This window comes from Lepisma saccharinum, chromosome 8 (genome assembly GCF_977018435.1).
Source record: "Lepisma saccharinum chromosome 8, izLepSacc3.1, whole genome shotgun sequence".
Taxonomy (NCBI): Eukaryota; Metazoa; Arthropoda; class Insecta; order Zygentoma; family Lepismatidae; genus Lepisma; species Lepisma saccharinum.
Window position 1 is genome coordinate 60,431,292 of NC_139236.1, and position 25,611 is coordinate 60,456,902.

The 25,611-nt window shown below is 37.6% G+C and overlaps 2 protein-coding genes across 5 annotated transcripts; one reads left to right on the plus strand and one right to left on the minus strand.

Moving 5' to 3' along the window:
• Positions 1-1,827: 1,827 nt before the first annotated feature.
• LOC145991040 (uncharacterized) lies at positions 1,828-13,527 on the plus strand. Of its 4 annotated transcripts, none has more exons than XM_083126734.1 (3): positions 1,828-1,874; positions 10,084-10,615; positions 12,005-13,527. In XM_083126734.1, the coding sequence occupies exons 2-3, from the start codon at positions 10,260-10,262 to the stop codon at positions 12,918-12,920; spliced, it is 1,272 nt and encodes a 423-aa protein (XP_082982860.1). In that variant the 5' UTR covers positions 1,828-1,874; positions 10,084-10,259; the 3' UTR covers positions 12,921-13,527. The 4 variants fall into 4 exon arrangements, with proteins under 4 accessions (XP_082982860.1, XP_082982857.1, XP_082982858.1 ...); XM_083126731.1 differs by lacking the exon at positions 1,828-1,874 and adding an exon at positions 4,792-4,879; XM_083126732.1 differs by lacking the exon at positions 1,828-1,874 and adding an exon at positions 5,015-5,148.
• A 3,500-nt stretch (positions 13,528-17,027) lies between these two features.
• On the minus strand, positions 17,028-17,984 carry LOC145991810 (histone-lysine N-methyltransferase SETMAR-like). Its single transcript, XM_083127859.1, has one exon. It carries the CDS (start codon positions 17,982-17,984, stop codon positions 17,028-17,030), a length of 957 nt encoding a protein of 318 aa, XP_082983985.1.
• Between the last annotated feature and the right edge of the window lie 7,627 nt (positions 17,985-25,611).

Consider the following 25,611-nt stretch of genomic DNA (forward strand, 5'->3'; position numbering starts at 1 on the left):
GACCGTGTTCTTTTTTTCATCGTATACTATTGCTACTATTGCATAATGTAAAGGTTCTTGTTTTTTCTCAAGCTACAAATGAAAATGCAATTATATTCAACCGATTTTTCATGTAAACAATGTAAAAACGTTTATCACATGGAAGGAATTTCTCTATGACCACATATTTGCAATATACTGAACCACTAGCGTGCGCAGAACTTTTTTCGGGGGGGCTGGCATTGCAAAGGTGGATTTTGCACACCTGCCTTCTGGAGGAGCTGAGTATCTAACTATACAATTATTCGTAATTACCTTTTTTTTGCCTTCGTTTTCTAAACTGTCAAACACAAAAAATGGTAATCCGGGTTCATTTTAAGAGAGTTTAGTTTTTCCAAATTCCTTATTGCATTCCTTTGAATATAATAATTTTATGAACATTTCTGGAGAGCTGTAGCTTCGTTAGATTCCCCTGTGTGCGCCAGTGTACTGAACCAAATGCTCACCCCTAAAAGAACAGAAATTGCAACACCTTCACAATTTGTTTTTGCTGGCATCAACATTCAGACCCTTCTTTTTGTAAGTACTGTTATGAGTTTATTTGGGTTCAGTTTTAAGTCAACATTATGCACAAAAGGCTAATCGGGACTGAACCTACAGTTTTAAAGTGGGATCCGAACCACTATGTGCCTCCACCGGATATTGAACCCAGGAGCCCCTGGTTACAAGGCGATGAAGTTACCACTACGCCATCGAGGAAGTCCAAGTACTGTTATGCAGGTGTTGAAATCACTGTGAAAATTAAGCATTTTGTTTTAGGGGACGCCCACTTAGTGGCGTATGGGATGCCCACTTTTGATTACGGACCATCAATGGACACGATTGATTGTTCAATTGTGTTTGTTCCATAGTTAAGATTGATTGATTTGGTGTTTTGAGTCCACTTTATCCACAGTAAAGCTAATCGGGACTGGACCTACAGTTTAAAGTGGGATCCGAACCACTTGTGCCTCCACCGGGTATCGAACGTTACATAGTTAAGAGAAAGGTATACTATATACTTTCAATCCCATTTTCCTTGAGGGCAAAAACATCCATGGCAGCGATAAAAAAACATTTCTTTTGCCGGGGATATTTTGGGGGGGATTCACAGGCCCCTCCCCCCGCGTTAATTCGCACATTGGTTGAAATCTGTTTTGAAATTGTGTAATAATCGATGTAACATAGCTAATAATAAAGTTATAAATTAATAAAAACCCGATTGCATCTAGGGTTAACAGATGTTCTCTTTTACCCGGACATGTCCTCTTTTTCGGGCCCTAAAACTGGTCCGGGCGGGTTTTTAGGGAAATGGGGAAATGTCCTTTTTGGGGGGTATAGATAACTGCTTCAACTTCAAGATTCGTAACAAAATTTTATACATATAAATAATTCTTAATAGCATTTCCGTGTTCAAGTTCAAAGTAAAGAAATACAATACTCTCAGTTACAAGAAACTTTTCTTCCAACAAAGAAAAATTGTTGGACGTTTTCGCATCTTCTGTTGTCGTCTCCGCACCGACGAGGTTTTGATTTCAAAGCATTTGCGTTGCGATCTACCACGTTTCTAACAACAGCGAAGAATATGCGAGAAACTTTGATTCCTTTGATTTGAGTTTCATGACGTCAGAATTCAGCAATAAACAGTAACTTTTAACTGCTCTACTATTAGTTGTTACATGGTAGCGGTGAAGTGAAGTTGTGTCGATCAGCGATATGAACCATGCCGAAACGCAAACGTGTTTTTAATGGCGACTTACAAAAACGGTCTCCCGACTTTGGGACTGGAAGAAACATGTCCGAGGTAGAATGTCTTATCTATCCATCAGGCACATTCGTTTCAGTTGCTATTAAAGGTAAGTTTATTTCAGTATAGTGTCTAAATACATTGACGTTCCTTTATTATCTGACTAACGAACTCATTGGCATTGAGGAACCCGAAGGTTCATCACCGCAGCAACACAAGCCTTCCATTTTTTCCCTATCTTGGTCAAATCACAATCGAATCTTCATTATCGTTACCAATGTCTTTCAAATCTACTCTCATATTATCATATTATCTTCCCATCTTCCCTAAGGGCCTCTTTCCTTCAGGTTTTCCTACAAGAATTCTCCAAATCTTCCTCTCTTCTCCCATGTACGTGCTACATAACATGCGCATCTAAATCTTCTTGATTTAATGGTACTCTAATAATGTTAGGGGATGAATATAGTTTATGCAGTTAATTATTATGTAATATTCTCCATTCACAAACTTTCAATTTATGTTTCACAAGTTTCACAACCGTATAATACTACCGACATAGCAAATACATATTAGATTGATTGATTGATTTGATTGATTTAGTTTATTTTACTTCGCGTTTTGTGCCTCTAGGCTAATTTGCGAAGATGGTGATGAGTGATGAAATGATGAAATTGATGAATGGACATTCACAAACAACCAAGCCCGACCGGGATTCGAACCCGGGACCCTTGGCGTCGCAGCGCGATGTGCTAACCACTCGGCCACAGGGTCGGGCTAAATACATATTAGAATATCCAGACATTTGCTATAATGAGGCCTATTATTACTTTATTAGTTATACTGAAGGCAAGTAAAGGTAAAGTTCCCCGTGCATATAGCACCGTGCCATGAAGGCACATTTACGGGATGTAGAGGGTAAGGCCTCACACATTCTCGACCTCGGCCACTTTTCAGGTGATATGACCAGCACCACGCTTAACTCTCAGGGTTGCCCCGTCCCATCCATTTGAGGCTGGGTGAGCTCCTTGTCCCCGCATAAAGCAGCTCTGGTGCTCACCCAGCCTCAAATCGATGGGCAAAACATAGGCACAAGTGAAATATTCAAATACAAGTAATTTGCCTTATTATTTCTGAAGAAGAAGTGGAGTAACGTAATTCTTCTTGCGAACACGAGCCATCATTCGAAGGTTCAGATAATAATTATATAAGATATGGTAGTAGGTAATCCTTGGTTCATAGTCTCTTGCTGACGTCACGATTATGTTTATATTCCAGAAATGAAAAAGCAATCACTTGAGGTGGAAATAATGTGTAGAATTCGAAATTTTTAGAGCTTCGAAAATTTCCCGACTTTGTCCGGAAATTGCTATTTTTCAGTGACGTGCGGTGACGTCGACACTTGGGGTAGCAGTCAGTGGCGTGCTCAAGGGGGGGGAGGGTTGGTGTGGGTCACACCCCTCCTCCCTTTAGTGCCAGTATTCCTACAAAAATGAAGAATGTCAATAACAGAAAAAGATTGCAAAATTATGAATGAGTACTAGAAAAAAGTACACGTAACCCGCACCCACATTCGAAAATAAAAAACTATTTGATTTGACTCTAAGCCAGAGATCCTGGGTTCGAATCTCGGATTGGCCATTTGTGTTCTTTGTGTGTGTCCCTTCATCAATTTTGTCGTACCAAAGGTGGCGGAAAAGCGAAGTAAATTAAACCAAATTGAGCAATCAATCAATGATTTTATTTAATTTTAGTTACTTAGCGTCGCTTTTTGTCACATTTGGTTAATTGCGAAGATACGATGAAATTGATGAAGGGACGAGCACAGGGAACGCAATGCCTGGGTCGGGGTTCGAACCCGGAAATCCTGGTGTCATAGCGCGCTGTGATAATCACTCCCCCACGCTTTGTTGATTTGGTGACAGGTAACAAAACACAACACACTTTTTTGTAGTTTCTTCGATGATATTCATTTGACTTTTTGAGTTCTGAGATACATTTTTTATTCCAAATTATTTCATTATTCACTGCAACACATAGGACAAGAATGTGCACACATCACGGGTTCGAATCCTGGCCTGGATTGTTCATATGAGGTCCCTTAACCAATTTCATCATATTATCACTCAATCCTCATTTTCGCGATAACCAAATGTGGCAGAAAAGCGAAGTAAAATAAACCAAACCAACAACAATATGAACACGCGTTCTCTTGCCCAAATAAATACATCCGTATTTATGACTGTTAGAGACCAAGAGTAGTATATTTTAATAAAACACTACTAAAACGAGAGTCAGAGAGAGCCTGAGCACATATTTGTAATTTAATCATTATATATTCCATATTTGAAAAAGAAAAAAAGAAAGAAAGCATAACATTATTGTCTGCACATAACACGTTCCCATTTTATAAATAATAAAACTACATCCCATATTATACATACACACATATTGTACAACGTGTAAAAGGTTGTGTAAATACAGAGAACATAAGTACTGCAGAAAATTTTACCCTGTGTTCTTTAGAGGATTTACAAAAAAATTATGAGAAACCAATCCCCTATCTGTCCTATAGGAGATAGACTGGGGGACCTGAAAGCCTGGGCTTTCAACCATTGCAGCGGGGGGCGAGGGGACAAGGGAGGTAGAGGTAGAAATCTCCCTTTTCCTTGGGCTGGCCGTTTCTACCTGGAAACTGGTCTGGCGGAAGAAGAGCGAGCTAGGGTATCCAGCCAGCTTTGCCCGCGGAGAACACCGATGGACGAGAAGCGCGTGGAAAAGAAAGTGTTGCATATGAGTTGTGGTGGCCTTAACAAGACAATAAATATTGTGATTTGAATATAATTCGAGATGTGAGATTGATTGATCTATCTCTGCTAGACTAGCTACTCCTCAGTGCACGTCACTGCTATTTTTTCCTGTCTCAAATTTCCTGATTTTAAAATTTTCAGACGTCTATGGTTAACACCAAAGGGGCGGGGCGGAGTTCAATTGGGTGTGCGAAAAGTAAGACCTCCGTCGTCTGTATTATCGGCTATCACGCTGTATATATTATAATTACATTGTAATGGAGAAAGCCATAGATAAACTACCACAACACACTTGTCAATTTTCGCCGTAAGTTTGTTCTGTCAAAATTTTATTTAACAATAATTTTTGCGTATATTTACATACGCAGAGAGCCGATTGTTAATAAGCTGACATCTCAAATATCAAGCCGGTTCCTGGTGAACGGCAGTACTTGAACACTGTAGAACTTGAAGATTAACTCGGTCATATATCTTGAGTTTACCTCTGGTTACTCTTCATTTATGAAGAGTTTGTATGTTTATGATATCCAAGGGTCGAGTTTGACGTGATTTGACGTACTGTACTTAAACATTGAGGTGTGAATACGTTATAGGTGTTTAGGAAAGATACCTCTTCGGCCTAAGTTACGATTGTCTAATTCCGAATTTGTCATGGTGTACAGACTTTTAAATTGTTCGATTTCTAATTATGTATGTTAACACACTTCAGTTTTGTGATTTTTTTTTCATTACCTGTTTGGTATGGGGAAAACACCTTTCACTCGTTCATTTCGTCTTGTTTGACATTGGTATTTACCTCTTGTGCATTGCCAAACATTCTTTAAGGTGGGATTTTGCTTTTCTCACGAAAATAATTTCATTTTTTCACATTACGATTATTTATTGTTTTTCCTTTTTTCGCTTTCGTAAGGCACAATATGGCTAGCACAGCTTGGCACATCGTGGATCATCAGTGGGTATGCAGTGGTTCCAACCTTCTTAACCGAAAAATGCCCCACAAACCATTCATGCATTGCCCCAGAAACCATTCAAGGTACGGTTAGGCGAGCATAGTTAAAATTTGGGGTTTTAACCAAAAAATGCCCCACAAACCATTCACGCATAGCCCCCAGAAACCATTCATGGAAGGTTAGGTTAGGCAAACATAAATAAAATTTGGGGTCGTATTTGGTTTTTCATGTTCTTGCAAAACAACGGCGTGGTTGTAAACACTGGGGGTTACGTCATCAAACGTACACAACAGAAGCAAGTAGAAGCAATGGCAATTGTGCATCGGAGATATATTTCTCTTCAAAAATACATGAATTCTTGGACCAATAGATCAACGATCAAAGAAAATACCTGCACAGACTTTGAAAATGCAACAGAAACTCATTTCTGTAAGTAGTTTCTTCTGTAAAATTGAAGAAATGCACTCATTTGTTTACTGTCGGCTTGGATATGGACTAAGTCTACACATGCGAAGGGATATTGTGCCTATAAATACCTTCGTTGTAAGGGTAAGCTGGTGAGGCTTATGGCTTTTAGTGTTAATAAAATATTCCTACATCATTTCGTTGTTAGATTTAGGGCTCTTAGCATTAAATCTACTTCAAGCTTCGCATGAAAAAAAAAATTGTCTGAGTCAACTGGAAACGAAGCGACATTTCAATACATAATAACTAAGATACTAGTTTACTATCCTTCGGACACATTTATTTATTTTTACAGAAGAAACTACTTACCGTAATAAGTTCCTGTAGCATTGTCGAACATCGGGAAGGTGTTTTGTGCGATGTGGGAATGTTTCATAGCTGAAATTCATGTTGTTCATTGAAAATTAATTCCCCACCAGCCATTGGCACGTGGATAGGTTAGTTCTGTTAGGTTAGGAAACATAGTTAAAATTTGGTGTCGTGTTAGTATCAGGATCTAGAAATTGGAAATAATTGCGAACCATTGACGCTAGCCCCACAAACCATTGACGCTAGCCCCACAAACCATTGGCGCTAGCCCCACAAACCATTTGCACGTGGTTAGGTTAGTTCTGTTAGGTTAGGAAACATAGTTCAAATTTCATCAAAACAACGTTGATACACCTTCAGGAATGTTCCGCGAAGCAGATACGTAAGTACGAATGTCAAAAATTGACGAAACGAAAAAATTAGAGGTGTCCGAAGGATAGTAAATTTTTACCATAACTAATACTTAGTGAAGCTTTTAACTGTGCTACTTAGTTTCTCCAAGAATTTAACTTACTCCCACAATTGTTTCTAGTATTCTGAAGTACTTCCAAAAAGTAACATTATAGTATAGGGGTGACGGATTTCTTCAAATTTACAGGAGAAAGTACTTACGGAAATCATTTTCTGTAGCATTGTGGAAGTTTGTGAATGTAGTTTTGATCCATTTTAATGCGAATACATGTTGTTTTCTGCGAAAATCTATGTCCAACACGCTGTTTCTGCTGCCGCAATTTGCTTTCTGCACGAGAGCACAATGCTCCTTGTGTCAGATGACATAACCTCGTGGTCAGTGTTTCAAACTTGCAGTGTTTTCACTAGAACATGACGTGTCGAGTATTTTTAATTTTTAATTTTTTTTTTTTTTTTTTACTATGCTTGCCTAACCAAACCTTACGGAAAATGGTTTTTGGGGCTAACGTGAATGGTTTTTGGGGCTGTTTCCGCTGCCGCCATTTGCTTTCTGCACGAGAGCACAATGTTCCCCGTAGTCAGTGTTTCAAACTTGCCATGTTTTCACTAGAACATTACGTGTCTAGTATTTTTAATTTTTTTTTAACTATACTTGCCGAACCTTACGGAAAATGGTTTTTGGGGTTAACGTGAATGGTTTTTGGAGCTAACGTCAATGGTTTGTGGGTCTAACGTCAATGGTTTGTGAGGCTAACGTCAATGGTTTGCGAGGTATTAGCATAATTTCAAATCCAGGCACGAAAGTAGGTATGTTCCGGTGAACGAGGTTGCAACACTGCATAAATCGACAAAACACTCGCACAACGCGACCTGAACCAGTACGCTATAGCCTGCCATAATGTGTTACAGAATCGAAATAACAAGTAACAGTAAGTACTTGTAAATGTAAGAAATAGACATTATCTTAGTTAGAAATGCATTATTTCACCTTAGGAAATGTTCCGCATTCCAAAATAGTACGTTAGCAATGTAAAAAAGTGTGAAATATATGATTTATAGGTGTCACCCCCATACTATAATAGTACCCTTCCAAATACTTCTATAAAACTTGCAAAAAATCATTAAACATTCAGAACCGTTACCCTCAAATTGACTAATATTTCAGAAAAAAGGCTACAAGTAAATTTATCCATGACCATTGGTCCGGCTTCCGCATGCTGAATTAAGAGAATGTAAAACACTGTAGATGAGTTTGAGTTAATGCTTGAACTTTGTAGAATGCATGAATCTGTTGGCTTGAGTTTGTGGAAAACCGTAATTATTGAAATATCATAGTGAAAAGTTAATTGCATATGTTATCGTTCCTTTTGTTATAGCTACTGAAACTGAAAGAAAGAATTATGGAAATACAAAGGTAATTTAAGCCAACTCTAATTTTTTTGAAGATGATTTGCATTATATTTTGCTCCCATGCGTAGAAAAAATGCAGTAGTTTAGAAATACTAAGACAACTGACTCTGCCTAAGTTAGTCATGTACACATTTTGGGAACTGAATGATAAGAATATTAAACAAACCTATTTCAATTTTGCAGAACAGGTGAACATACTTGCAGAGATAGCAGCATTAGTCCTTATGCAATGTGATAACAGATGACCCTGTGAATGGAGTTTGCCATATTTCTCTATAACAATGCAGGGCATACACAGTCAATATAATGTCCCGCTCTTTACACCAACAAACATCAGAATATATATTTTTGATTGATTGAATTGTTGTTTAAAGTCCACTTTATGCACAGACAGGCTAATTGGGACTGCACCTACAGTTTAAAGTGGGATCCGAACTGCTGTATCATGTGCCTCCAGCGGGTATCAAACCCAAAACCCCTTGATCACAAGGCAACAACATAAAGCTACATGTTTTGAAATGTGCTCTTAAAACATTTAATTTATTAATTAATATAAGATTGGACTAAAAGTAATTAATTCTTGAGGGAGAGTGACCTTCCTAAAGAAGACTCAATGGGTAACAACATGAACAATTATGTAATATATTCAAAGGTATGGCCAACTCTATCATATCGCTGCAGGTTTTAAAATTCAGCTAGCAGCAGTGAAGAAATTATAATGGCATGTTTAATATTCTGATTTAACGATACTTGTGATACAGAAAACACACAAGGATTCATAAACACATACTGTACTAGCTAAATGGAAATTTTCATAAGCAAACTTGAAATATGTAATAATATATAAATTTTAGGTTATAGGTGCAAATTTTCAGGTGCCATGGTGTTTTTTGTACCCCTGATTAAAGTAAGCATTAGAATTATGGACAGAATTGTTGAATGCCTTAATGGAAAGTACACGTCCATTTTGATAAACATATTAAAAAGCATGTAAAAACAGGACGTCTGGCAACCCTACAGTGTGAAACGAAATTTATGGGACAGAAATATCATTTCGTAAGAAAGACTCAGGATGATTAGTAGTGTTTGGAAACTGGAAATTTTTTTTTTTGGTTCAAAAGCTCATTTACACAAACATTGATTCCTAGAATTTATTAGAATTTTTTGGGGGCCCACTTGGAGAAGCCCCCCCCCCTCCCCTTCCTTCAAGCATAAATGGCTAAGCTAATCAGGAGTGGACCTGCACTCAAAAGTTGAATCTGAGTTGCTGAAATGAACCTCCACCAGTAACTGAACTTTGCACAAACACTTGTTGTATTTTAGACAAAAAATCTTCACTGGAAAATTATAATTTCTATAAATTTCATGGTGGATAGCTGTATTCCAGATGTGCAAAGTGCTTATTTACCCTTTTTTCAATGTTAGCAATCATATATTAAATGTAATTTATTGCTTTTAGGTAGATGCAATGTAATATAATATAATACTGTTATTTTAAGAAAAAGTATTAGTTTATGGCAACATTAAATTCTTACTCATTTTGAATCTCAATTAGACATTATGCTGTGTACAGTGGGATCCATGAGTATTACCGTGCAAATTGTCCATCACCATGTTCGAGCACTTTATTTGGCCCAATAAGAGCTTCAAGAATTAAAAGAAAACTCAAAACAAGCTGTTGACAACTTCTGCACAAGCATACATAAAAATCAATCGCTAAAAGCACATAGGATGTAAGAGAAAAATTAATGAAAATAGTCATGGACAATTTGCACGGTATTACTCATGGATCCCACTGTACATTTTTAGCTATTATACATTATTGTTACGAATGCAAATAGATGTGTTAGGATGTAATTTTCCATGGCTTTGTGTATTGTAATAGTTAAGATTTTAAAAAGTTAAGCACATTTAGGTTATTTTACAGGCTTTGTGGCTTGAACAAATTTCTATTTTTTATTTTCAGTGTATATCAAGGAAATTAACCACCACTTTAAATGAAGAATAATAAGTAAATTCATCCGTTTATTCAACATAAGTTTGGAAATCTCTTCAGTGGAGTATTACACTCCTTATGACACCAATAAATATTTGATCACTCACTTTTCACTGCTGAATAATCTCTGAATTGCAAAGAACAGAATGGAAACTGATGATATTTCAAAAAATGAAACTCCACAAACTGATGAAAAAATTATCAAGGGAGAAGCAAACATTGCAACTTCCGACATGTCAACACCATTTGTATCCTGTGGAGAGTTGAAAGTAGAAATCAAAGTAGAATGCGAAGATGTTTACTCTGACGAATTACAATCAAGTACAGGTGAATTTCACAGTGATGAAAACAGTCACACTTTGGAATTAGAACTAAAAACAGAGTCTTCCACTGTGTCAGATCAAGTATTTCAATCTCTCCCATTAGAAGTACAAATTACGGAAGGATCGGCAATTAAAGCAGGAGATGATGATTTGAAGGAAGAAGTATTCCCCAGCACAAAGTAAGTTAAGTACATAGCAAAACTACAGTTCAGTCCATTTTAGTATAGTTTATCAACAATTAGTTAGGAAGTGTTAAAGGCTCTGCTTCTTAAGTTTTGAATTATCACAACTGCTTAGTTTTTGTGGTATTGAACCAAATGTACCTGGCATTGAACGGCAGCGTGGTGTATTGCATAAATGCTTTAGGTTTTCATCGCTAAAAACAGATTTTGTTGCAGGTTTTATGCTTTAGTCTACCAGGAAACATCTGCTAATTAGTACAGGACCAAGGTTGTTAACCCTTAAGTACTTTGAACTGTAAACTAGCTTTTTTGCTAATTTCAATTTCTGGCTAGGTTTCACATGACTTGACATAGAGAATATTGTTGTTTAGTTAAAGATATATAATGTCTTGGGTTAGAAGGGTGTGAGAAATATAGTAAAAGGGAAAGTTTGGGTGGTCCGAGAGACTGTCATAGTAGTAAAGGGTTAACATAAAAGGTATTGACACAGTTTTATTATCAAATTTTTCTCTTGACTTAAAGGGAAACAACTTTACTAAATGATGTTAGCACTAGCCATTAATTATTACAACAATCCTTGTGTTGTTGTTATGACCTAAGTGATGTGGGAAAATCTCACATGAAATACTGGTTGTACAAATTTTGGTAGTAAATTTTTCTGGACAGGTTTTGTTATTACATCTTTCAAGCAAAAACGCTAAAACGTTACACTAGATTGTTTTAGTTTTTAATAATATAACAACACACTTAGATTACCCACGAAGGTTACAAAAAAAACATTTAAACTACAGGGTAATTCAAAATGAATGGTACAGAAAGAAACCATACCTGTGACTGCTGTAATGAATGTAATTCACAATTATCGATATAATATGAAAGGTCAACTCATCATTAGCACACAAACTATATGTTTCTACGGACATTCCATGTGCTCCGATGATACGTTGACTTGGTGGGGCTTCGTAGGAAAGTCGCACAAATGTTTTCAACCACTTCGTTCTTGACGGATGGCCGTCCTGTGCTTTTCCCCTTGCATAAGCATCCCGTTTCCTCAAACTGTTTCACCCACCTAGCGATGTTGTGACAGCGAGGTGCTTCTTTGGCAAAATTTGTCTGGAAATCTCTCTGAACAACGGTTGCCAATGAAGTTTTTGCATATTCTAGCACATAATAAGCCTTTTCGTTCGCTGATGCTGCCATTTTGGATGACCAGCTTGTTTTGGTTCAGTGTTGCCAGATGAAACCTTGAAAGGTAATATCATTTTATGTCGATAATTGTGAATTAAATTCATCACAGCAGTCACAATTATGGTTTATTCCTTTACCATTCATTTTGAATTACCCTGTATATATTTTTTTCTTTTTTAATGAAAAGTAATATTTCAGCTCTACATCTCCTGTACTGAATCCAACGAACACCGATCATGAACCTTGTGAAGAAAATTCATCAATGCAGTGCCAACAATGTGGGAAACCTTGTTCTAGTGGAGATGGTGTGAAAGGGGGTTCTGGATTTCACAGCAAGAATAATCAGCATGTCTGCCAGGATTGTACCATGAAAAAGAAATCGTTGAGAAAATCTAGAACTGATGGAGGGTCTGTACCATTTCAGTGCCACCAATGCGGTAAATTATATAAACGGAAAGATTTCTTGGACACTCATCTTAGAACTCACGAGGAAGTTCGTCCTTTCACCTGCACCCATTGTGATAAGTCATTTTGTCGCAAAAGTTATCTGAATTGCCATCTTAGGATTCATGATGGTATTACTCCTTTCATGTGTCAATATTGCAGCAAATCATTTACGGAGAAAAATAACTTGAAGGCTCATCTACGAATCCACGAGGGCGTTCGACCATTTACTTGTCCACACTGTGCAAAATCATTCACACAGAAAGGTTCACTGACTTCACATATTCGGATTCACGAAGGCGTAAGACCATTTAAATGCCAACATTGTGACAGAGCATTTACGGAGAAAGGTTCTCTGAATGTGCATTTAAGAATACACCAAGGGATTCGTCCTTTCACATGTAAACACTGTGATATGGCTTTTACACAAAAAGGATCTTTGAATAAACATCTGCGTATTCACGAAGGAATTCGTCCATACAAGTGTCATTATTGTAGTAAGTCATTTAGGCAGAAGGGTTACTTCACAATACACATTAGATTTCACGAAGGGATTCGTCCATACAAGTGTCAGTACTGTCCAAAAGCATTCTCAGAGAATGGGTCATTAAGAACACATCTCAAAATTCATGAACGAGCGAATAAGGTTTCTTGTGAGCAAACAAAATAACTTGAACATCCACTGTGATCATTTTATGTTTTGTCTGATAGCCTCAGTGACCAACAAAGATTCTGAGTTAATGTTACTACATTTCATCACAGGAGTCTGTGGAGCAATAGAGAGGAGAGAAAGCATAGCAATGCATGCTGCAAATATCCATGATACAAACACTCATACTTAGAGATGGTTCAAACTGGGGCATTCATTGGTCAAGCCCTCTTGAGTCACTATTTGTATACAGCACTTGTTTTTATTCACTTGATTGGCCTTCCAGATGGTGTAGTGGAAAAGGGTCCCAGGTTCGGTACCTGCTGGAGGTGCATAGTGGTTTCAGATCCCACTTAAAATTGTAGGTCCAGTCCCGTTTAGCCTATCCATGTACAAAGTGGGCTTAAAAACTCATTCACTTGCTCCAGAGACTCAAAGATGTTAGAAACCCCAATGTAGCCTCTCCAGGATTACTTTTTTCCCCTCATCTCCAATTAGGACATTGACATGCAATGCAAATGTACCTTTTTTTTTGTCATCACACATTTAGGCTTGTTATTTTTGTTATAAGATATGATATAAAGGGGTAGATAAATAGAGGGCACCCGATTGTCATGGCACCTAAAAATTCAATTACAAATATATATATATATATATATATATATATATATATATATATATATATATATATATATATATATATATATATACCACATGAGGCACCTAAAAGTACCACCTGAAATAGCGAAGAAACCAGAAACAGTAGCGATGTGAGGTTTGCGGGAAACAATAATATCAAATGGGGCTCGTAAATCGGAGGTATGGGGTGGGTCGAAAAATATCGACAAATGGGGCATCTGGAGCAAAGTCATATTTTTTTAAATGGAACGATATACAATAACATGCATAATATAAAAGAGCACACGCAGAGAAACACAACGCCGTTGGTCTCATGCATCTATTGCACATAGGAACGAAGATATGGCCATGTGAAAATATGTAAACAAACTAACAAGTGGCCCACTTGACCGTCAGTACCACGGCATGTAAGACTTCTCAGGTGCCTGACAGAACTGCCTTTACGCAGAGCAAGTTTTGATAGCAGGTCCACGAGATCGGGTTAGTTCATAGCAAGCAGTCGTAGTGGTAAGAGCGAAGATTATGGTGTTCACAAACATAGAAAAAGCGGATATGATCCTGATTTATGGGGAATGCCTCAGAAGCCTACCGTGTTTACGCAGAGAGATATCCGGACAGATGACAGCCATCTCGACGTCTGTTTGGTAAGTTATTTATTAAATTAAGAGACACCGGACGTGTAACAACACGAGCACGTGTGCGGAACAAGCCAACTACAGGTGAGGCAGGTGCAACAAATGTTCTCGCTGCTGTTGCTGTGAATCCGCACGTTAGCTCCCGTAAAATTGCCAGGGATGCTGGGATGAGTCAGCAAAGTGTATTGCGCATTCTGCACACACACAAGTTTCACCCATATCATATCTCCCTCCATCAGGAACTTCACGGGAATGATTTTGTGGACCGTGTTCGGTTTTGCACATGGATGTTACGACACGACACACCCGATTTGTCACGTATCCTCTTCACTGACGAGGCAACTTTTACCAATCATGGAAATGTCAACCTAAGGAACATGCACTATTGGTCGATGACAAATCCACATTGCCTTCGCCAAGTGGAACGCCAGCGCCCATGGAGTGTGAACGTGTGGTGTGGTATAGTGGGTGAACATCTCATTGGCCCTTTTTTTATACAAGGGACATTGAATGCTGACCGATACATACAGTTTTTACAACATGAACTGCCTGTACTATTGGAGGACATACCACTTCAGACAAGGAGGGAAATGTGGTACCAACATGACGGGTGCCTAGCTCACAGTGCAAGACGCGCTACAGCATGTGTGGAAAATACATTTCCAAATCATTGGATTGGACGTGGAGGGCCTGTCAAATGGCCGGCTCGTTCCCGAGATTTGACACCGTTAGACTTTTTCCTGTGGGGAAAGCTGAAGGACATTGTCTACCGGGATGTGCCAACAACTCCAGAGGATATGCAACACCGCATTACTGCGGCCTGTAGGGACATTCCCTACGAGATGCTACATTCTGTGCAACGATCTTTGCGTGGGCGCCTCGTTGCCTGTATCGCAGCTGACGGCCACCACTTTGAACACACACTTTGACAGGTTTTCGCTTCTTAAGCAGTGGTTCTTCGACATACTGTCATGGTCATTTTCATTATTCTGTAACACTGTCAAATACAGGGTGCTGACGATGTCTACTGTATTTTATCTTCCTTTAACACGTTCTGTCTTCATCTTGTCCAATGGCTTCCGACATCTCATACTTGTACATGCCGTGGAACTGACGGTCAAGTGGGCCACTTGTTAGTTTGTTTACATATTTTCACATGGCCATGTCTTCGTTCCTATGTGCAGTAGATGCATGAGACCAACGGCGTTGTGTTTCTCTGCGTGTGCTCTTTTATATTATGCATGTTATTGTATATCGTTCCATTTAAAAAAAAATATGACTTTGCTCAGATGCCCCATTTGTCGATATTTTTCGACCCACCCCATACCTCCGATTTACGAGCCCCATTTGATATTATTGTTTCCCGCAAACCTAACATCGCTACTATTTCTGGTTTCTTCGCTATTTCAGGTGGTACTTTTAGGTGCCTCACGCGATATATATATATATATATATATATATATATATATATATATATATATATATATATATTTATTTTTAAGATCACTTATGGGAATTTCCATTACCATTTTTTTAAAATATCGAGCACACTATCTTTTTTTTAGTGTTTGTGTCTTTCGTGCATCACATGTTCGTTAAATCAGAATAATAAGCATGCCATGATAAATTTTTGCACTGTCGCTAGATGAATTTTATAATCTGCAACGATATAGTATAGTTGGTCATGTATTGCGTAGTTACAAGTCTTTATGCTGTTATCAGCAAAGCCTTCTTTAGGAAGACTGGCTGACCTCCTTGGTGTTAGAACGAGTGCTTAGTACCTGCTACAACGACAAGGCTCATCTTCGCAATTAGCCAAAAGTGGCAGAAAAGCAAAGTAAAATAAACCAAATCAATCAATTTAGGAAAGCCATTCCAGAGCATTAATGATTTTTAATCTAATCTTGTCTTAATTAATTAAATGTGTAGCTCTATCTTAGTTGGATTCGTGGTTTTCTGAGCCCATATTTTTAAACAAAGCTGGCTACTGGAAAGAAAAAAAAAAGGTGGGGTGTTTGTGCCTGAATTATTTTTAGTTATGTCTACCCCTGATGATATGTATCATTAAAATAATTGTAATTTTAATTAGTTGAATAATGTGAGGGAAAATCCTGAATTAAATTTGTTCTTAGTGAAAATAATTTTGATGAGGCATAACTTGCACCACATGCCATCATTTCACTATGTAATCAAGACCAGTTTTGGAATGTACTTACTTTTTTCTCTAGCTTTCTTTATAGTCTTTTTAACCTTTTTCATTATTCATTATCTGGTAAATCTTGACTACTCTTGTCCTGTCTCCTGAGGAAACCACATGATGTGGTGAAAGCTAGAGAACAAAGTAAGTACATGCCAAAACTGGTCTTTATTACATAGGAAAATAATTTTATTATAATGAAAAATGTTTGTGTCATTTGAAATTGTATTTCATTGTTTCAATGAGTGTATATTAAAGTTTATTTCATTGTTTTAATGAGTGATTAATCAGGCTTCGGTTTTTATGTAGGCAAAACTTGTGAAATACGAGGGTTGGGGCAAAAGTCATTGCAACTATTTTTTTTCTTGCAGATAACAGCCCGGTTGGGAAATACGACATATACAGATGAAAGGACGAGAGGGGAACTACATGTGGGGACAGTTAAAACACGCGAACATTTTGCCTCACATATTTATTACGATACTGTACAGGACAATACTGGTTTGATCGTGCAAGACAAATACATACCTGTTCTACAAAACTGGGGCTAAAGGCCCTCAAAGTAGTCACCTGCCATGTGCACCACACGCTGCCAACGATGTGGGAGACTCTGAATACCATCTGCGTCACCATTGGCCGCACCATGTGTGAATTGGGTCATCTGTTGTTGCACAGCATTGGCAATGTCGTCTCGTGTCGCAAACTGCCTTCCACGTAGTGGATCCTTAACCTTGGGTATGAGATGAAAGTCACAGGGCAAAATGTCAGGAGAGTACGGCGGGTGGTCCAATTCTTCCCATCCCAGCGGTGCAGTTGCCGCCGTACACACTCTGCTTTATGTGGTCTAGCGTTGTCGTGCAGGAAGATTGCACTGTCCAGAAGGTCCGGGCGTTTGTCCCGAACGCCACGTCGTACCTGTCGCACGAGGAAGTTTTTGTAGTACTCTGCTGTCACTGTTCTGCCATGTGGAACGAAGTGGCACACAATGACACCCCTGACGTCATACGTGACGATCACCATCAATTTCATGGTGGAAGAATTCTGACGGAACTTCTTCGGCCTTGATGATTCGGCATGTCGCCACTCCGCGGACTGACGTTTGAGTTCTGGTTCGTATGCCCTGGCCCAAAATTCATCGATGGCGATTATTCGTGACAGGAAGTGGTCGCCGTCCTGTTGCAAGCGTGCTAGGTGGTCGGAGCATGTTGCATATCGCATCCACCGTTGAATTTCCGTCAGTGCATGTGGTACCCACCGCGATGCGATTTTGCGCAGTTGCAGCTCTGTCCGCAATATCCTGTGGATGGTGCGTTTCTCGTAGCCACTTGCCCTCTCTAACTCCAGTAGCATCCATCGTCTGTCTTCCTCCAGGAGCTGCTCGATGACGGCACGTGCCACGTCGGTCCGCACACTGACAGGTCGTCCCGAGCGTTGCTGATCGCTGGTTGACACACGTTCTTGATGAAACTTTCGTACCCACCATGCTACTGTTCGGTATGGGAGAGCATTATCCCCAACGGCGTCCACCAATTCACTGTGACAATCTCTCGCATTCAACCCTCGGCGAACGGCTAGTTTGATGTACGAGCGCTGCTCAACACGGGTTACGTCCATCTCGCACGACGCTCGCCACACAACTGATTTCAGAGCGCTCTCTGTGCTACTTCCTGCAATCACAGAGCCATCTGTTGTTGTGCATACACACTATGCCTGCATGGCTTCCACGCGACACATAGCACTTTGTGCTGCACTCACATATCTGCAAGAAAAAAACCAGTTGCAATGACTTTTGCCCCAACCCTCGTATATACATAAATATGTATGAAAAATTACTGAATATGTAAAAATCAGTAAGTATAATACATGGCTAGTGTGTGTATTCTTTCTCATTTCTGTGCAATTTTTCAGGTTCCTGGCAGTAAAAATGCAATTATACTAAATTAATTTCTCAATATGATTATATTTTAATAAGTTTTCGTAAAGTAATAAAATTGCAAAGTACTATATTAAATGGAAAATTCATTATCTGGTAAAATGCCATTATTGACAACAGTTTTGAGCAGTGTGGCCAGGTATTTTTCACTACGAGAGAGGCATTCAGATTTCTACAATGCTAAAGAATATTATCATTGAATGAACAAAATGGTGTGCCAAGCAAGAAATAAAATGAACATTTAATTCAACAATACATTATTTTTTTAAGAAGTAAAAAGTGCTTCTGTTTCAGTACATACCATGTTAATTTTATACACAGTGAACCAGTAAATGCATTTTGAGATTTTTTTTTTCAATGTTTTTGTTTTTTCATCTTTGGAGAAATCAAAGCTTTGAATATTTGCCCCACGATCATATCTCCTTACTCAATGAAAAACAGAAAAATGGCCAATTTTATGTAAAAATGTGTAGTGTAAATGGGAAATATGTAATAAACCTCCAAATATGTAAGTGAAATTCACATATATGATCCCTAACTAGGGCTGTGCCGATACCACTTTGAACCGATACCCATGCCAATACTTTTACAGATTCCCACCGATACTGATACTTGAAAATTGCAATAATTAAAATGTGTTCAAAATTTTGATCAATATTGTTGTGCAAATTTTCTTCTCCAATTTTATACATCAATTTACCAAGAAATTTACTTTAGAATATTCAAGAATTACATCATAATATGAAAATGGATATTCTCTAAATCACAAAATATAGTTTTTCGTGCAAAGTTGGTGCAAAATAAAAAGAAAGTTTAAATTTTGCATAATTTCTAGGATAATTAGAATCCACTAAAGTGTTGCGTCGCATGAGCCAAAATGTCAGAAAACTATCAGTAGATGAATTCCAATCAATACTTTGCGATACTGATACATCGTCATCAGCTCTGCCCGTCACCAGCTTCATAATTCGCAGACATTCGTCATTTTTGCTTGGCTACATCCAAAGGAAAAATATGTAATTGCATAAAATCCAGGCCCTAGTGACTGTAGTCTTCATGCAAACCTCCATGGTTTCAGTTCACAGATTGTTCGACAGTGAAGGACTTACAAATGGAAAGGTATTTCTTGTACTTGCATTTCTGGCTTTTTAGGATAATTGTGATAAGAATTAATGACGAGTAGATGAAACTGATGATTGATCCAAAAATAAATCCTTTACACCAAGGTTGGAACTTCAACAAGGAACCTTTCATTCATGCCAACATGTTGAGTCAACTATTCAATGCAATTGGCCAACAGAGGCAGCTAAAGAAGGTACCAATGTGTAGATCCAGGTTAGTAAGCAATCAAATCATTTTATTTCCCTCCTGTGGCCCCTTTTTCCTTACCACACCCTACAATTGATTGCATTTAAAAATCTCTGATATTTTAAGGGTGAGTTGGTTTCAGTGTAAGTACTGGGTTGGAATCCTTCCTTGGGTGTTCATTTGTTCATCATTTTGATGTATATGACATTCATCACCATCATGATTAAAAATTACAACAAATATTCTTCACTATACACATGTTTTAGATACATTCAGGTAAGAACTTTCTCAAAATTTAGTATATGCCCTTAAATTTTATTAAACAGAAATTTGTATTTGGTATTGACTTCATCTTGTTTGATGAATGTTAATATACTGTATTTCAGGGCCGGTGCCAGTCATTTTGCCACCCTGGCTGGTTGCAGCAGATGCCACTTCCATATGAAGGCCCCCCGTCATTACGCAGCAACGGGACATTGAAAAATCAATATATTCCTAAGTAAAACATCAAACTATAAAATAAATAATGAGATTTGTTACGCCACCACAGTTAAACTTTAGAAAATGCGACACTAATTTTATATTATTATTATTTATGAAATCTATCTATCTGTCTCTTAAATGTATTAGGTTAGGAAAGAAATGAAGGCTTGACTTCATATGTTTACCGTTGTAGGTCTGTGATTGGAACTTTAATATTAATATTCCCGGATCTCCCACGTGGGTGATTAAGGGCCGGTTGCACCATATCACTCAATCTGCCACTTTACTAAGTGCTGGATAACGACAGGTGGGAGATTTAGGCGGCGGTGGGTTGCACCAAGCATTTTTATCCTCTGCCTTGTACGGTGGAACTTTCTCCTGCTTGCGTACGACCTGGCAACAGAAACTGGAGAAAGTTGTGTTTTCGATTGCGTTTTGTTTGTTTATTACGTGCTAATGTCTGCTTGACAATTCCAAATGCATGCTTTTTCAACTGAAATATGTTTAAAAAAACGAAATATTTATTGCAATAAAATGAAACAGCTGATCGAAGTAGGTAATGCACGTGTCATACTCTCATTTAATATCAAATATATGTTATATGATATAATATAAAACGTAATGTTTCCAAGTAGTGGGGAGTTATTCTTAAAAACTTTTCAAATTATTTTCCACATACTCCAATTAACATAATGCAAAATAGAATATTCCTACTTAACAGTGACCAAAACTTTACGAAGTCCTAACAAATTTAAGTTAAATTTTGAGTCTGAGTTTGTGAAAATAAACGGAATGAGAAGAGCAATCTTCTATTCTGCTCTTACTAACTTATCATTCGTTTCTGTTAATAATTTACCAATCCGTAACACCTTCTTTAGCGAATAGCGAGTATCAGTATTAACAACGTTGACTATATTATACTTAGGTTTCTTGCAGCTTTTGTGCAATAACGAGGCAAATAAAAATTTAATTTTTGTATTCAAAACAAATTCGGATAGCACAAAAAAATTGTTAATCAACGGTTCTATGTACAAGGTACATATTGGGAATTAATCATCTTAGCACAAAAGGAATAATCAAATAGTAATGTAAAGTATTGTATGTACAAATGTTTTATTCTTATTAAGAAAAAAGAAACTCCAGGCAGTATATACTTTTAGATAGGTAGTTTCGTGCAATGTTATATCTAGTGCAGTGCAAGAACGTATGTATTGTTTACAAAAAAACACCAACAACCACCCGGAAAATATACCTTGTACATACGTACACGCTGTGGTATATTTTAGGCGATCGGCTAGGGACAGTATTAGCACCTTGGGTAATACATGCTAACAACACCAAACCTGGTCTGCCTAACCTATCCATGTATGCATATAAAAGCTTAAATAAACAAATTATAACTTGCCAAACCTATTTACATGCTTATTTATGCTATTATATGCCTACGTGGATAGGTTAGGCAGGCCAGGTTTGGTGTTCTTGGCATGTATTTCCCAAGGTGATAATTCTTTCCCTAGCTGTTCGTCTTTTTAGGCCAGTTATTTTGAAAAATTATATACAAGATCATGTATATTGCATATGAATGTAAAAAAGAAAAAAAACTTGTGTTCACGTTTTATGTATCACCATTCGGAAATTGTTCCTTGTATATACGTATCAACGCCGTAAATATACTGCTGTGTCTGTCTCTATTATTATTATTATTGCCAGTCTTAAAGTTAAAGTACAAAATATCGCACAATGTCGTTAAAATATGTTACTTCGCATAAAATGTTTCCTGTAAATAGTAATTACCGAAAAAAAAAACTTCGGCATTTACGTCTTATTCACTCCCATGTATATTAGCGTAGGTACAAAACCAGTAGGAAATTGTTCCTTGTACATGCGTGTCAACATCGTAAGAATGCTTGTTAACAGTAAACTTTTTTTTTTTTTTTTGCTAATTTTGAAAGTTAACATAATAAATCACACGTATACATATATACGTTTCTTTAAAGATTGGTATTACGTCTTATGTACTATTAGGTATGTAGTTGCTTGCAAGGTTATTATTGTAAATGTGTGTGTGTGTACGTACAAAACAAACCACCATTCGGAAATTGTTCCTTGTACCATGTTACAGGTTACTTGTTTATTTGCAATGTTACATTCACACCAATGGCGACGGAAGTGACTCGAATGTTACACGGTATTTAATTTTAAAGATTACAAATTACTAGGATTGCGAAAAAGCAATTGATGCATGGTGTACATTTCGTATATTGTGTTGTTTGGTTGAAAAAATTTGTTACAGCAAACCCACATTCATTTATTTGGAACGCAATTTTAATACAATTTTGCAAGCATCAAACGCATTAGCCTGGAAGTCTGGAACGGTAGTTTTTATTTATATTTCTGTACCCGCATGCACTCCAATCCTACTTACGAAATTACAGCGGAACTGCTAACGCTAATATTAATATACAACATTTTTACAACACACACAAAAAAAACCACCTAATATTCATTTTTACACATATATTTATAAACGTTGCTTTATTTATTGCCGTTCCTAAGATAATTAACAAATCCGCCTGTTTTGCTGTTATTTGATATTTGGTAATGCAAAACGTGCAACAAACTTTCGCAATTTACATCAGCTGATCGAGACTTGGCCATTTTATCAACTACAACTATAAAAGTGCAAACACAGATTATACTAGGTACTGAACGTATCCGTTGGCTGCACAGTGTACTGCTTTTCCATGTTTATCCGACACTTAACGCGTTAGGCGGAGCCCAGACTGCCACTTACGTTACACGGGACTTTAAGTGCTAGGTAACGTTAGGCGGACATTGAACAACCGCAGAATGGTGTTAAGGGGGGGATAAGACGTTAAGCGGAGATAGTGCAACCGGCCCTAATGGTATGAATTCTTCCTGTGTTGTCCCTGCATAAAGCGGCTCTGGGGTTCCAAAGTCTCAAATTAATGGGTACCTGTGGACAACCCTGGGAAGGTAGGGGTGTGCGGGACAATTTTTTAAATCCAGACATTCGGGATGGAAAAAATTCGCCATTTCCCGACAAAAATCTCGAATTCTACAAGTCATTTTCAACTTAAGTGATTGTTTTTGAATTTCTGGAATAAAAACAAACAATTTCCGATAAGATACAGACACATGCAGAAAACGTCGAGAATTAAGAACTTTTTAAAATGACCATTCAGTATTTCCCGACTGCTCGGGATCCCGTACATCCCTACTGAGAGGTATAGGCGGCTGGAGAGTGGTGCTGATCACATCAGCTCCAAAATTACCGAGATCGAGAATGTGTATGGCCCTATCCCCACATGCCCTAAATATGACCATGATGGTGCTATATGCACAGGGAACTTTAACTTTGCATGTAATATTCTTTTTCCTATAATTCTATCTTGCATAAAATGGAAACGAGCTTGTTTCAGACATGATTGACCGAAGATAGTATTTTTATTAACCCTAATTTCCGACTTAGTCGGAAAATGGCGATTTTTTCCCGTCTCATGTCGGGTATAAAAAAATTTCCCGCACACCCCTACTTTTTAAAAATGAAAAACAACCCAACCCACCCACTTGGCCACGCCACTGACCCCCTTATTATAGGGCTGTTCACTGCAAAACTTTTCCGCTAGAGGCACCACCCCTCTTGTGTGTCTAAGGAATTTCGTTCGTCATCTGGTTGCCCTAAACTTTACATTGGAGAGCGATAGGATGGCTATTCAAACGTTATTTTCAACAAAGGTAAAAATTTATCGTGCAAATCGATAACAAAAATGCCGTTAGCAAACCTTTAAGATTATGTAGGAAGTCATAAGTTTCCGAAAATTACATTATCCTGAATCTAAGAATTAATATATTAAAGCGCAACAACAGGATAGCTCAGGTGCAGGATCCCGTTCGGGATCCCGAGCAGTCGGGAAATACCGAATAGTTATTTTAAAAAGTCGTTAATTCTCGACGGTTTCTGCATTGTAAATGTCTGTGACTCAGTAGCGTACGCAGGATTTCATCAAGGGGGGTGTTATTTCTAAAACTTTTTTCCAAATTCACATTACCATTGTTTTATTATACTGGAATTAAATAATAATAATCACAATGAATAATAATCCACTTATAATTAATTAACTAGCTGAATTAATACTACAAATACCACTACTACTACTCTCAAGTAGTAGAGATCTACATAAATATTGTATTTATGAAAACAATAGAACGAAATTACTTTCTAGTCATTCGATTTTTATCAAATCCTGGGAGCATTATTTGTTTCTTTGTTACGAAATAATTGTCTGGTCAACGAGGTGAGACATTTCAGGGTGAAGAAGATCCATAAATACAAGAAAATATATTTAAATAAATTGAAATAATCAAAGTATGGAACTCATCCAAGGAGCTGCGGTGATCTGGTCGGTAGAGCGTCTGACAAGTGACAATCAAGCGGGAGATCCGGATTCGATTCCCGAAATTGGTTGGAATTTTTCCCCGCATAAATATCCCCGATAATTCACATTTGGATTATCTAGCTGTTCTTACCAAGAAAACATTTTACAATAGTTAAGCTTATTGTCGTTTTAATAATTGTCTAGTCAACAAGGTGCGACATTTTAAAAAGAGACATTCAAACGAGCTGTGGTAAACAATATAATGGGAAGGCGAATTGGTGACTGTATTCTTGTCCGACTAGCCTTTGTCTATACATTAGCCTCTTACAACGTACCAATAACTTTATTTAGTTAATTCTCATTGTTCACACACAAAAAAAATACATGTTCGTTGAACACTGGCGTACGTAGAGGGATGACCGATTGTGTTCCAGCCCCTACCGAAATTTTGATAAAATCAGAATTTTCAAATAAAAATCCGTGAAGAACTTTAAAAAATCAAAATGTGTAAATGCGAAACCTCTTTTAAAGTGAATCCCGATTACCATTTTTGTCTTTGAATACAATTTTAATAGACTGAAAAGCTCCAAAAATACGAAATATCTTATTATACATCCTGCCCTCCAAATCGAAGCCACTTACTATCCACATTTACTATTCCAGCCCCTCCCGAAAAAAATCCTTTGTACGCCAGTGTGTTGAACATTGTTGCAACTGAGATACAAAACAACAACTTTCTCTTATAAATCATAGTTACCCTATCCTAACCTCATAAACTCGTGGTTATTTTCAAGGCATCACTCTGAAAGACGCGTGTGTTTGGAATGCTGCGCTTTTCTCCATGCTGCATGGAAATAATAATTCAAATTACTATATTATTATTAGTAGTAGTAGTAGTAGAAGTAGTAATAGTAATATTATTGTCCCAGATCTTTGACTGTGAAAAATTGGCCATTTAATTTTTTCCACGGCATTTTTCATAATATTTCACAAGCTCAAGGGGGGGGGTTAAACCCCGTAAACCCCCCTTGCGTACGCCACTACTGTGACTTATTGGAAATTGTTAGTTTTTGTACCAGAAATGCAAAAACAATCACTTAACGTGAAAATGACGTGT